Source organism: Bactrocera dorsalis, chromosome 1 (genome assembly GCF_023373825.1).
Source record: "Bactrocera dorsalis isolate Fly_Bdor chromosome 1, ASM2337382v1, whole genome shotgun sequence".
In the NCBI taxonomy this organism is placed as follows: domain Eukaryota; kingdom Metazoa; phylum Arthropoda; class Insecta; order Diptera; family Tephritidae; genus Bactrocera; species Bactrocera dorsalis.
In genome coordinates this window covers 56,763,274-56,778,778 of record NC_064303.1, presented here as the reverse complement: position 1 = coordinate 56,778,778, position 15,505 = coordinate 56,763,274, and the positions used below count along the sequence as shown (strand labels likewise).

General features: G+C 35.1%; 1 protein-coding gene and 1 pseudogene across 1 annotated transcript; both read left to right on the top strand.

The window, feature by feature from the left end:
• Positions 1-2,105: 2,105 nt before the first annotated feature.
• LOC125777766 (NADH-ubiquinone oxidoreductase chain 2-like) lies at positions 2,106-7,297 on the top strand (annotated as a pseudogene).
• On the top strand, positions 6,187-7,503 carry LOC125777761 (cytochrome c oxidase subunit 1-like). Its single transcript, XM_049453310.1, is given in 1 exon segment — positions 6,187-7,503. A coding segment is annotated over 1 exon segment (1,317 nt).
• Positions 7,504-15,505: the final 8,002 nt, after the last annotated feature.

The window sequence follows — 15,505 nt, the reverse complement described above, 5'->3', positions numbered from 1 at the left end:
CAGCTTCTCGACGTCGAACCTTCCTTGTGTTTGTTGGCGTGCGTTTTTTGCTGCACAGAGGCGGGTGCGAATCTTAGCTGCAACAAGATAGTGGTCCGAGTCGATGTTAGTTATATCAAAAAGTCGAAAAATCGACATTTTCATAAATTTTCAAAAATAAATAAAATTTCAAAAGGAAGTTAAGGGATCACCATACTCCCAATGCGTTAAAGTGACGCACACTTACAAAAAGCAAAGGTCGCTCTTATCGCATCTATTCAAGCTCTCCTCATATGGGTGAGTTAGGAAAATCAGCTGTACAGAGCTTCAAATTGATTATAAAGAATTCTCTGTCTCACGAGGCGAGCCGTTCTCCATTTCCGGCCACTCTCTCACAAGATCCCTCTATTGTCATGGTCATAACTCCTGGGCTAAGGAGTACCCATTCTGGCCATATCTGAGCCAGGCGTGGAGTCACTATCCTTCATTAGCCGAGAATAAATTAAATGCAAACAATTGCCGTTCATACAGAAAAGGCAAATAATAAATAATCCACTTAATAAAATCAAGTAAACCCGCAAAATAAAGTTGCTTCTCTTAAGCACCTACCCGCATATTAAAATGCACATTCAAATACCTGTGGTATGTTTCAAACCAAAATCCGTTCTCTATACACACGGATAAATATGAGTATATTATAACTCCATCAAGAAATACTTCTGCTGTCGGAACGTATTCCGCGCTTCGGCGACTCCACCAGTAGTACGTCGAAATACATACTTATAGGTATAATAGTAGGCAAAATATTCGCCTAGGGGGCCCAGGATGTTTAAATGAGCTAAGCATCCACCCCCTCCACCCGGTAAAATTGACGCATCCTAATAAAACAGCGCAATTCACCACAGGATGCTACTGCAACGCAACACCAATAACTCACCACACCTATGCCAACTCAACCAAATAAAGGAATGGACAACGGGGAAGCTGACACATTCGATTTACCACTGCGCACATCAGCAATGCGACACTTTACACTTTGTTACACGCAACCGTGCTTAAATTCGCACTCAACTAAATTTTTCAGTCTACAATACCTGTCCCGCCCGCTATAGTTAGGCAACAGCGATCTGGAGCGATATTTACATACCTACGTTTAAGTCGATTACTTAAATAATTAAAGCCTTTAATTCTAATAAACAATATTTGTACAAAGTAAAATATTTTCGTGCTAAAAAAACTTATAAATAATAAACTTCAGCGAAACGGAGATTTTTATTTTACTTGTGCGGGATAACCACTTACATATTTTTTCAACTTGATTAATTGTTTCCGGAAACGTTGAAGACTTACTTGGTCTACTTTTAAATTTTATTTCATTATGATATTTATTTAGCAATGTTTTCAGTTTTTTCGAGGCAGTTGTTTTTATTGATTAACGGAATATTTAGTTCATTCCAAATTTTCCAAATTTTTTTTTGCTACTGTGTGTTAACGTACGATTGTTTTTTTTTTTTGTTATTTTCTGCTCAGCCACTCGTAAAAATAAATAGTAAAGTAATACGTCATGATTGCTTGGTAGATTTAGATCGCTTAAATTTCTTGGCAAGCCAATATTCAGACTGTGAAGAACACAAGACCCGGAGTTCATTGAAATGGTATCAATTTCTTAATCTGAATCAATTGACACTGCATATGTTTCCGTTATAATTTATTAATCGAAAACTATTTAAAACTTGAAAAAAAAAAATATTTAGAACACACTATTGCTTATTCAATGCAGACCACTTGTGTGGTAAGATTGCCGTACGATTGTTTTTTTGTTGTTTTTTGCTCAGCCACGTGAAAAAACAAATAAGTTACAAAAGCCTGCTATTATTGCATTAATTTCATGGCATGCTGTTATTTTTAAAACAATAGGTTTTTGAGTACAATTTAATAAGTATCACCTCAAAATCTAAAGTCGCTCTGCGCGAACTGGGAATTAATTTTAGACCCATGGTTTCTTGGCAAAACTTTCTTAGAATTTTCTGTAGTTTTCGTTTTTGCTAGCCGCGAAAAAAATTCGACCCGGATTAATGGGTATACGGGGGATTAAAAGATTCTCTCCTTTTGCCATTCCAGTCATAATGATTGCTTTTACAATATTGCGACCGAGATGTGTTACTTGCAACAGTGAGCCATTACACAGTCTTGGTGCATCTAAATTCCGCATCAAAAGGACAGGAACGCCTACTTTCAGCCTCAGTTTGTGTGAAGGTACTCCCGACAGTTCTAAAGAATTAAGAAATTCTACAGGGTATGATGTTACTTGTTCAGTATCCATTACAGTGTCCACAGAGAAAAACTCAACAATATCACCTCCCACGCGTGACATAATTTGCTAGTTTATCTGTCACACCATTTCATTCGTCTGCGCTAAAATTGCTCTTTCACATAACCATTCTTTATTCTTCATATTAGTTAGCAGTTCGCGATAGACGAAGTTATTTAGATCATTAGGATTATGCACAACATTGCAGAATTCACGATCCAATGTAATTATGCCATTACCATCGTTTGCCTTACGATCTTCTCCAATTTTAAGAAAAGCAGCAGCATATTGTCCAGATTGTACATCATTGTGTAGTAGCACTCTCATGTTTGTAGACAGACTAAACGTTTTTACGTGCACTCATAACGTTGACGCTTTTAAACACGCATTTATTTCAATTGCAGGAGTGCCTTTACTGAATAAGCTTTAAATTGTCATTCTAGATACACCTTCCGGTACATCTACTATGTTACGACTTATCTTGCCTTAATAACAAGAGCGACGGGCGATGTGTGCATATTCTAGAGCTAAAATCAAATTAACAATCTTTAAAATTTTACTATCAAATCCACCTTCACTAAACATTTCAAAATTAGATCCGTTTAAATAAATTTATTGTAACCCATCTCTACTTAAACATAAGCTACACCTTGATCTGATATAAATTCTTATAAGAATTATAGAAAATTATTATTCTAATAAAATATTCTGATAACGACGGTATATAAACTGAAAAACAAATTTAAGTGAGGTTCATCGTGGATTATCAATTACAGGACAGGTTCCTCTGAATAGACTAAAATACCGCCAAATTTTTTAAGTTTCAAGAACATAACTACTACTACCTTAGTGAATGAAATTACATTTTAAATAATAGGGTATCTAATCCTAGTTTATAAATAAAATTTACAAGCTTTAAAACCTCCATAATAAAATTTTTTAAATTTAAAATTTCACCTAATAAATTTAATATTATTTTTATATAATAAATTTTAACTCACACTGAACAAATTTTATTTGTATTATTTGTGTAACCGCGGCTGCTGGCACAAATTTAGCCAATACTCTATGAAATTACTATTTCCAAATTTCTTTGATTAATAATACTATTTACTGAGAATATAGTTAAATTTTACTTACTATTTAAATAAGCAAAAATACACGCAAAAACTTACATATAAAATAAATCAATAATAAAATTCAAAGCCAAAATAAAACTTTAATATTAATTAAATTCTAAAATAATATTAAATAATAATATACATAAACATTAAATTAAATAACATTAATAAGTCAATAAAAAAAAATTAGATTAGATATAAATAAAATGAGTTAGTAGTATCTCCTGATCAGCAATTACCCCCTAAGTAATATACCGTTTTTCATTAAAAAAATTAGATGAAACTTAACCTTTTATAAAAATTAATTACATTTAATCTTATTAATAATTTTTTAATTTAATTTTAAAATTAATATTATTAATCATAATAATATAAATAATAAAAAAAAATTAGTATATAAATTGAAATAATAATTAAATTAAATAATAAAAAAAAATCATATTGATCATTAGTAGTTTAATTAATATTTAAGTTTCATCTAATTTTTTTTTTTTTTTTTTTTTTTTAATAAATTTTATAAATATTAAATTTATTTATAAATACTTTATCATATATTTATTTTAGATGAATATTTATATTTTATAATTATATATTCATATAAAAAAAAACCTTAAGATTCATAGATGAATAACAGTATTATCAATTTATTAGTATATAATATAATCTAACATTATAAACATTGTTATAAATTAATATTAAAAATAAATTTATTATAATCATTTATCTATTTATATGAAGTTGATCTTTTAATTCTCGGAAATGTCTATATTGGAATTTTAAATTATCTAGATTCATAAAAATTTATTTTTTAAACTGTACTTTTTTTATTTATTTAAATATTAAAACATATATTTATATTTAAGTTATATACACCACTTAAATGTAAGTATAAAAAAAAAAAAAAAAAAAAAATTAGATGAAAACAGCTTATTTCATTTGAAATAAGTTAATTTCATTCAATGAATTGCCTGATAAAAGGGTTACCTTGATAGGGTAAATAATGCAATTAGTATTGCATTCATTATATTTAATAGAATTAAACTATTTCTAAAAGTATCAAAAACTTTTGTGCATCATACACCAAAATATATTTATTACAAATAGTATTAATTATAATAGAATACATCTATTTAATCAACTTAATATTGATTTCAATAAAAAGATAAGCTAATTAAGCTACTGGGTTCATACCCCATTTATAAAGGTTCTAATCCTTTTCTTTTTAATTTTTAATAATTCAGCAAAAATTATATTTTTTTTTATCTTAATAACAGGAACCCTAATCACTGTATCCTCAAATTCTTGATTAGGAGCCTGAATAGGGCTAGAAATTAATTTGTTGTCATTTATCCCCCTAATAAATAGTAACAATTTAACATCTACAGAAGCCTCATTAAAATATTTTTTAACCCAAGCCATAGCCTCAGCAGTTCTACTGTTTGCTATTATAATAATGTATTTAAATAATTACCCAATTATTCAAGATAATTCTTCTTATAGTAATCTAATAATTATTTCATCCTTATTACTGAAAAGAGGGGCAGCACCCTTTCATTTTTGATTCCCCAATGTTATAGAAGGACTTTCTTGAATAAATGCTCTTACCCTAATAACATGACAAAAAATTGCACCCCTTATATTAATTTCTTACACAACACTAAATACTTTTATTTTTATAGTAATTATTGCCTCGACTGTTACAGGATCATTAGGTGGACTTAATCAAACTTCTCTGCGGAAACTAATAGCTTTTTCATCAATCAACCACTTAGGGTGAATATTAGCAGCCATACAAGCAAGTGAATCAATATGATGTATTTATTTTTCTTTTTATACATTTTTATCATTCAGACTAACCTTTATATTCAACAACTTTAAAATATTCCACATTAACCAATTATTTAATTCATTCTTCAATTCCAAAATCCTTAAATTTATCCTATTTTTAAACCTACTTTCACTAGGAGGATTGCCCCCATTTATTGGATTTTTACCTAAATGACTAGTTATTCAATTATTAGTATTAAAAAGTCAATATGTATTAATAACAATTATAACAGTCATAACACTAATTACATTGTTTTTTTACTTACGATTATGTTTCGCAGCTTTTATACTTAATTATTACGAAAATAATTGAACTATTGATATAACTATTAACAATATTTCTTTTAAGTTAATATTAATTTTATCATTTATTTCTACATTTAGTCTAATCCTAATTTCTATAATTTATTTATTCTTATAAACTATAGTGTAAGGCTTTAAGTTAATTAAACTAATAGCCTTCAAAGCTATAAATATAAGTATAAATCTTTTAAGCCTTAGTAATTTATTACTCCTTTAGAATTGCAGTCTAATGTCATTATTGACTATAAAGCCAACTTAAATATTAATTAAACTACTAATGATCAAATTTATATAATAATGATTAAAAAGAATAAATTCTTATAAATAGATTTACAGTCTATCGCCTAAACTTCAGCCATTTAATCGCGACAATGGTTATTCTCAACAAATCATAAAGATATTGGAACTTTATATTTTATCTTCGGAGCCTGAGCAGGAATAGTAGGAACATCCCTTAGAATTTTAGTCCGAGCTGAACTCGGTCACCCAGGAGCTTTAATCGGTGACGATCAAATTTATAATGTAATTGTAACAGCTCATGCTTTCGTAATAATTTTCTTTATAGTTATACCAATTATAATTGGTGGATTTGGAAATTGACTTGTTCCTTTAATATTAGGAGCTCCCGATATAGCATTTCCACGAATGAATAATATAAGATTTTGATTATTACCTCCTTCCCTTACATTACTATTAGTAAGAAGTATAGTAGAAAACGGAGCTGGTACAGGTTGAACAGTTTACCCACCCCTATCATCTGTTATTGCACACGGAGGAGCTTCAGTTGACCTAGCTATTTTTTCACTTCACTTAGCGGGTATTTCCTCAATTTTAGGAGCAGTAAATTTCATTACAACAGTAATTAATATACGATCGACAGGAATCACCTTTGATCGAATACCTCTATTCGTTTGAGCAGTTGTATTAACAGCTTTATTACTTTTATTATCATTACCAGTTTTAGCAGGGGCTATTACTATATTACTAACAGACCGAAACTTAAATACTTCCTTTTTTGACCCTGCCGGAGGAGGAGATCCTATTCTTTACCAACATTTATTTTGATTCTTTGGACACCCAGAAGTTTATATTTTAATTCTTCCAGGATTCGGAATAATTTCCCATATTATTAGTCAAGAATCAGGAAAGAAGGAAACATTTGGATCTCTAGGAATAATTTATGCTATAATAGCAATTGGTCTATTAGGATTTATTGTATGAGCTCATCACATATTCACAGTAGGAATAGATGTAGATACCCGTGCCTATTTCACTTCAGCTACAATAATCATTGCGGTACCCACAGGTATTAAAATTTTTAGTTGACTAGCTACATTACACGGTACACAATTAAACTATTCACCAGCCATATTGTGAGCCCTAGGATTTGTATTCCTATTTACAGTAGGAGGATTAACAGGAGTAGTTCTTGCTAATTCATCTGTAGATATTATTCTTCATGACACATATTACGTAGTAGCTCATTTCCACTATGTATTATCAATAGGAGCAGTCTTTGCTATTATAGCAGGATTCGTTCACTGATACCCCCTATTTACAGGGCTAGTATTAAATCCTAAATGATTAAAAAGTCAATTTATTATCATGTTTATCGGAGTAAATTTAACCTTCTTCCCACAACACTTTTTAGGATTAGCTGGTATACCTCGACGATATTCAGACTATCCAGATGCTTACACAACATGAAATGTAGTTTCTACTATTGGTTCATCTATTTCTTTACTAGGAATTTTATTCTTCCTATTCATCATTTGAGAAAGTTTAGTAACACAACGACAAGTAATTTACCCTTTTTAACTTAGCTCTTCAATAGAATGACTTCAAAATACTTCTCCAGCAGAATACAGTCACTAGTAATTGCCTCTTTTAACTAATTATCTAATATGGCAGATTAGTGCAATGGATTTAAGCTCCATATATAAAGTATTTTACTTTTATTAGAAACTAATGACAACATGAGCTGCCCTTGGCCTTCAAGATAGAGCCTCTCCTCTTATAGAACAACTTACCTTCTTTCATGATCACGCTTTAATAATTTTAGTAATAATTACAACATTAGTAGGTTATTTAATATTTATATTATTCTTTAATTCATATACTAACCGAAATCTTTTACATGGTCAAACTATTGAAATAATTTGAACGATTCTTCCAGCAATTGTACTACTATTTATTGCTTTCCCCTCCCTTCGATTACTATATTTATTAGATGAAATTAACGAACCTTCAGTTACATTAAAGGCTATTGGACATCAATGATACTGAAGCTACGAATACTCAGACTTTATAAACGTAGAATTTGATTCGTATATAGTTCCCACTATTGAATTAGCAACAGACGGATTCCGGCTTCTAGATGTTGACAACCGCGTAGTTCTTCCCATAAATTCACAGATTCGAATTTTAGTAACAGCTGCAGATGTAATTCACTCATGAACAGTACCAGCCTTAGGTGTAAATGGTGTAAACCAAACTAATTTCCTAATAAACCGACCTGGATTATTTTATGGTCAATGTTCAGAAATTTGTGGAGCTAATCACAGATTCATACGTATTGTATTTGAAAGACTTCCTGTAAATCATTTTATCAAATGAGTAACTAATAGAACTAATTCATAATTTTCATTAGATGACTGAAAGCAAGTACCTACTGGTCTCTTAAACCATCTCATAGTAAATTAGCACTTACTTCTAATGAAAAAAAAAAATTAGTTAAAAAATAACATTAGTATGTCAAACTAAAATTATTAAACTATTTAATATTTTTTGGTGCCTCAAATAGCCCCAATTGGCTGATTAAGCTTATTTATTATCTTTTCAATTACTTTTATTTTGTTCAGTATAATAAATTATTACTCTGTAATTCCTAAAAAGGAGGATGGAGTCATATGTTGAAGTTCACGCAAGTGAGGAAAGTTCTCTGATCGCCATTCACTTGGGAGTGGCCAGAAACGATTCTTTTACATATGACTCAAGCAGCTCACGACTTCCGGTCTTTGACCAAGTATCCTCTGGGTAGCCTAAGAACATCCGTTTGAAGGCGAGCTAACGTGAGAAGGCGAAATATCCCCTACATAGGGTTGTGCGCTGGGTTTGGGACCCGCCACGTAAAAAAACAACCCCAGCGAATAGCAACAACCAGCCTCGGATGAGAGACCCCCCTTTTGATGACGACCATGGAAAACGAAATAAGGACTACGAATTGAGGGCATGTACCTGGAATGTCCGGTCCCTTAATTGGGAAGGTGCCGCTGCCCAGCTGGTTGATGTCCTCGTGAAAATAAAGGCTGACATCACCGCCGTCCAAGAAATGCGATGGACGGGACAAGGACAAAGACGAGTAGGTCCTTGTGGCATTTACTACAGTGGCCATATAAAGGAGCGCAAGTTTGGTGTTGGATTTGTGGTGGGAGAGAGACTCCGTCGCCTAATACTATCATTCACTCCGGTGAATGAACGTCTAGCCATAATCCGCATCAAAGCGAGGTTCTTCAACATATCGCTGATTTGCGCCCACGCCCCGACGGAAGAGAAGGACGATGTGACCAAAGATGACTTTTATGAGCGCTTGGAGCTCGCTTATGAGAGCTGCCCCCGCCACGATGTCAAAATCGTGCTTGGCGACTTCAACGCCAGGGTGGGCAAAGAAGGTATCTTTGGCACTACGGTCGGTAAATTCAGCCTCCACGAGGAAACATCCCCAAATGGGTTGAGGCTGATCGACTTCGCCGGGGCCCGAAATATGGTTATCTGTAGTACTAGATTCCAGCATAAGAAGATTCATCAAGCTACCTGGCTGTCTCCGGATCGAAAAACTACCAACCAGATCGATCATGTTGTGATAGACGGAAGACACGTCTCCAGTGTTTTAGATGTGCGTGCGCTCCGAGGTCCTAACATCGACTCGGACCACTATCTTGTTGCAGCTAAGATTCGCACCCGCCTCTGTGCAGCAAAAAACGCACGCCAACAAACACAAGGAAGGTTCGACGTCGAGAAGCTGCAATCACAACAGACAGCCGAGCGATTTTCTACTCGGCTTGCACTCCTGCTCTCTGAGAGCACTCGTCAACAACTCGGTATAAGGGAACTGTGGGACGGCATTTCAAACTCCTTACGTACAGCTGCAACCGAAACCATTGGTTTTCGGAAGGTGCAAAAGAACAGCTGGTACGACGAGGAGTGCCGTGTCGCAGCGGAGAGAAAACAGGCTGCTTACCTCGCAACGTTACGATCGACCACAACACGTGCGGGATGGGATAGATACCGAGAGTTGAAGAGGGAAGCGAGACGCATTTGTAGACAGAAAAAGAAAGAGGCCGAAATGCGTGAGTACGAAGAGCTTGATAAGCTGGCCGACAGGGGTAATGCTCGAAAACTCTACCAAAAGATGCGGCGGCTTACAGAAGGTTTCAAGACCGGAGCATACTCATGTAGAACCCCCCAAGGTGATCTAGTCACCGATGCCCAGAGCATACTTAGATTATGGAGGGAACACTTCTCCAGCCTGCTGAATGGCAGTGAACACATAGCACCAGGAGAAGGCGAACCCGATTCCCCAATCGATGACGATGGAACAGACGTTCCATTGCCCGGCCATGACGAAGTTCGAATAGCAATTGCCCGACTGAAAAACAACAAAGCGGCAGGGGCCGATGGATTGCCGGCCGAGCTATTCAAACACGGCGGCGAAGAACTGATAAGGAGCATGCATCAGCTTCTTTGTAAAATATGGTCGGACGAAAGCATGCCCAACGATTGGAATTTAAGTGTGCTATGCCCAATCCATAAAAAAGGAGACCCCACAATCTGCGCCAACTACCGTGGGATTAGCCTCCTTAATATCGCGTATAAGGTTCTATCGAGCGTATTGTGTGAAAGATTAAAGCCCACCGTCAACAAACTGATTGGACCTTATCAGTGTGGCTTCAGACCTGGTAAATCAACAACCGACCAGATATTCACCATGCGCCAAATCTTGGAAAAGACCCGTGAAAGGAGAATCGACACACATCACCTCTTCGTCGATTTTAAAGCTGCTTTCGACAGTACGAAAAGGAGCTGCCTTTATGCCGCAATGTCTGAATTTGGTATCCCCGCAAAACTAATACGGCTGTGTAAACTGACATTGAGCGGGACCAAAAGCTCCGTCAGGATCGGGAAGGACCTCTCCGAGCCGTTCGATACCAAACGAGGTTTCAGACAAGGCGACTCCCTATCGTGCGATTTCTTCAACCTGCTGCTGGAGAAAATAGTTCGAGCTGCAGAACTTAATCGAGCAGGTACAATCTTTTATAAGAGTGTACAGCTGCTGGCGTATGCCGATGATATTGATATCATCGGTCTCAACACCCGCGCCGTTAGTTCTGCTTTCTCCAGACTGAACAAGGAAGCAACGCAAATGGGTCTGGCAGTGAACGAGGGCAAGACGAAATATCTCCTGTCATCAAACAAACAGTCGTCGCACTCGCGACTTGGCACTCACGTCACTGTTGACAGTCATAACTTTGAAGTTGTAGATAATTTCGTCTATCTTGGAACCAGCGTAAACACCACCAACAATGTCAGCTTTGAAATCCAACGCAGGATAACTCTTGCCAACAGGTGCTACTTCGGACTGAGTAGGCAATTGAGAAGCAAAGTCCTCTCTCGACAGACAAAAACCAAACTCTATAAGTCACTCATAATTCCCGTCCTGCTATATGGTGCAGAGGCCTGGACGATGTCAACAACAGATGAGTCGACGTTGCGAGTTTTCGAGAGAAAAGTTCTGCGAAAGATTTATGGTCCTTTGCGCGTTGGCCACGGCGAATATCGCATTCGATGGAACGATGAGCTGTACGAGATATACGGCGACATTGACATAGTTCAGCGAATTAAAAGACAGCGGCTACGCTGGCTAGGTCATGTTGTCCGAATGGACGAAAACACTCCAGCTCTGAAAGTATTCGACGCTGTACCCGCCGGGGGAAGCAGAGGAAGAGGAAGACCTCCACTCCGTTGGAAGGACCAAGTGGAGAAGGACCTGGCTTCGCTTGGAATATCCAATTGGCGCCACGTAGCGAAGAGAAGAAACGACTGGCGCGCTGTTGTTGACTCGGCTATAATCGCGTAAGCGGTGTCTACGCCAGTAAAGAAGAAGAAGAATTCCTAAAACACCTAAATCAGAAATTTCAAGCAAGTATTCAACAACTTCTTTAAACTGAAAATGATAACAAACCTATTCTCTGTATTCGACCCTTCATCAAGTATTTTCAATTTGTCATTAAGTTGAACAAGAACATTTTTAGGACTTCTTCTAATTCCTTCTGCCTACTGATTAATACCTTCACGATGACATATATTTTGAAATTCAATTCTTCTTACACTTCATAAGGAATTCAAAACTCTTCTTGGCCCATCAGGACATTCAGGATCAACTTTTATTTTTGTCTCTCTATTTTCATTAATTTTATTTAATAATTTTATAGGACTGTTTCCTTATATTTTTACAAGAACAAGTCACTTAACGCTTACACTTACACTAGCTCTACCCCTATGACTATGTTTCATACTTTATGGATGAATCAATCACACGCAACATATATTCGCCCACCTAGTCCCTCAAGAAACCCCTGCAGTTCTTATACCATTTATAGTATGTATTGAAACAATTAGTAATATCATTCGACCTGGAACTTTAGCTGAACTAATTGTAGGACATTTATTACTTACTCCTTTAGGAAATATTGGACCTTCCCTTTCTTACGCAATTGTATCATTATTATTAATTGGTCAAATTGCTCTATTAGTACTAGAATCAGCAGTTGCTATTATTCAATCATATGTATTTGCAGTTCTAAGCACACTATACTCTAGAGAAGTAAACTAATGTCAACACACTCAAACCACCCATTTCATTTAGTAGACTATAGCCCCTGACCTTTAACAGGAGCAATTGGAGCTATAACCTCTGCCTCAGGACTAGTAAAATGATTCCATCAATATGACATTTCATTGTTTGCCTTAGGAAATATTATTACTATTTTAACAGTATATCAATGATGACGAGATGTATCTCGAGAAGGAACTTTTCAAGGACTACACACCTTGCCCGTAACATTAGGATTACGATGAGGAATAATTCTATTCATTTTATCAGAAGTTTTATTTTTTGTATCTTTTTTCTGAGCTTTTTTCCACAGAAGTTTATCTCCAGCTATCGAACTGGGAGCTATATGGCCCCCTGTAGGAATTCAACCCTTTAATCCATTCCAAATTCCACTATTAAATACAGCTATTTTATTATCTTCAGGAGTTACTATTACATGAGCCCACCATAGCCTAATAGAAGGTAATCATCCTCAAGCAACACAAAGACTATTTTTTACGGTTCTTCTAGGAATTTATTTTACTATTCTGCAAGCATACGAATACATCGAAGCACCATTTACCATTGCAGATTCAGTTTATGGCTCTACCTTTTTCATAGCAACAGGATTTCACGGAATTCATGTATTAATCGGAAAAACATTTCTTCTAGTACATATGTTTAATTCGACATTTAAACAACCACTTTTCTAAAACTCACCACTTTGGATTTGAAGCAGCTGCATGATACCGACATTTTGTTGATATCGTCTGATTATTCCTTTATATTTCAATTTATTGATGAGGAGGATAATTAATTTTTATCTATATAGTATATAAGTATATTTGACTTCCAAACATAAGGTCTACTAATTAGTAGTATAGATAATTTTTTCAATTACTATTTAGCATCAATTCTAATTATCATCGCCAGTGTAAAAGTACCACCACCCCCCCCTTGATATTTGGATTACTCTTGATGTCTTTCAAAGTCCGATCTAGAGCTTCAATTGCTCTTTTATGGGACATGGTACACTCATCCCAAACTAATAATCGCTGTTTTTACTTATATTACAGACTGTAATTTCTTCATGGGCGAAGTTTAATGGCAGTTTAACCCTTTCGGACCTGTTGGGACACATACATCCCAGAAAGAGTTTTCTCATAACTAAATTCTTAATTTTCCATTTAAACTCATTTAAAACTGTCCCGTCTGCATTTTGAAGTTCAGGTAACGGCTCTGTGTTTTTTGTGTGCTAAAATTGTAAACAGAAGACGGTCAGTTTTCTTCGGAATGTTACTGTGCTTGCATCAATTGCTATTTTCATGTGAATATTCAGTGATTTTAGTGAATGTAAGTATTCAAAAGAGTGTTCTGGATCGCTGTAATTAGGTAAGTAATATTAGTAAGTAATATATAATAATATAATCTAGTAATATTTCAGTTTTTAAGTGGGAATATTTATTTGTGGGATCTATGTGTCCCGTTAGGTTTATTTGTTGGTATAAATATGCCCCGTTTAGAGCTTGCCGACATTCTTTAACTTTTAGTAATTTACGAAAAAATGTACTATAAACCTGTTTTTTTATACAAACTTTGCACAATGTTAAGAAAACTAAATGAGGAGGATATATTAGCCCAGCTTATGGAGTGTGACGAATCTGGTGACCTTTCTGACGTCGATTTTTCAGATGGAAGTGAAGATAATTACGAGCCTTCTGATGATGAAAGTTGTCTAACAGACAAATCTGACGAAAATAATGAAGGTAATTCTTCTAACAATGATGATTTGTAATCAATAGAAAGCGGCGAAAATAATAATATGCCATACTTCGAAAATGTTACGGTTTGGTCAATACCTGATGAGAGTTTCAAGCCGCGTAAGATAATTTAAGCTCAACGAATCCCTAACATTGCTGCACATTTCAGCCGATCTGACTCGGTAATAGAAATATTCAATAAAATATTTCCGAAAAGCTTGCTTATTTACATAACACAGTGCACTCCAACTAATGCGTAAGTCTCCAAAAAATGCTAATTTGAAGCTTACCGATATAGGTAAAATGCAAGTGGTTATCGGTTGTACATTTAGTATAATGTCGTATATGCGATTACCTTCGATGAGAAAAAACTGGTCCAAACATAAGGCTATGGGAAACCAAGCTATTAAATCGGCAATTGCTCGCGATCGTTTCTTAACTCTTTCTTCGAAAATGTATTTCTCATCTACAGAAAAACCTGTTGGTGCTAGCAAAACATACTACGTAGATGACATCGTGGAATGTTTTATCAAAGCATCGACGAATCAATGACCAAATTCAAAGGTCGTTCCTCTCTGAAGCAGTATATGCCTCTAAAACCAACGAAGAGAGGTATAAAGATGTGGATGCGTTGCGATTCGCAGACAGGTTATTGTTATGACTTTAATATATACTGTGGAAAAGAGGAAGGTGAACGAGTGGTTAAAACCTTGGTACGCACAGTACGAGAACCGTATGTTACATTATGTTTTGATCGTTTTTTTACAAGCGTTCACCTTTTAGAGAGTTTGGACTTTGCTGCGCTCGGTACGTGTATGGCAAACAGGAAAAATTTGCCACATATAACACAATAATTGAAAAAAGGGCACGAAATGGCAGGATACAAAAGAAGTAATCCTCCTAAGCAACTGCCATGATGACGAAATGGCAACCGTAGAAAAAAAGGAGAGGGATGGGCAAATAATACCTACACCATGTCCAAAAATGATAAAATCTTATCGCGAGATTATGGGAGGAGTCGATAGACTGGACCAAACCTTATATGATTTGAACCGAAAATCCAATAAGTGGTGGAAAAAAGTTTTTTTATCGACTCTTGATGATGTCTGTTGTAAATTCATGGATAATATATTCAGAGTTACGTCGTAAGAAGACGCCATTGATTGATTTTCTAGTAGTTTTAGCAGAAGAGCTCATTGATGAAGGTCAGAAAACGGCAAGATGTGCTGGATGTCGCCTCAATAATATTGAAAAACGCACTAAAACGATATGTGAAGAGTGTCAAATTCCACTATATAAGAATTGTTTCGCACCTTATCATAAACGATGATTT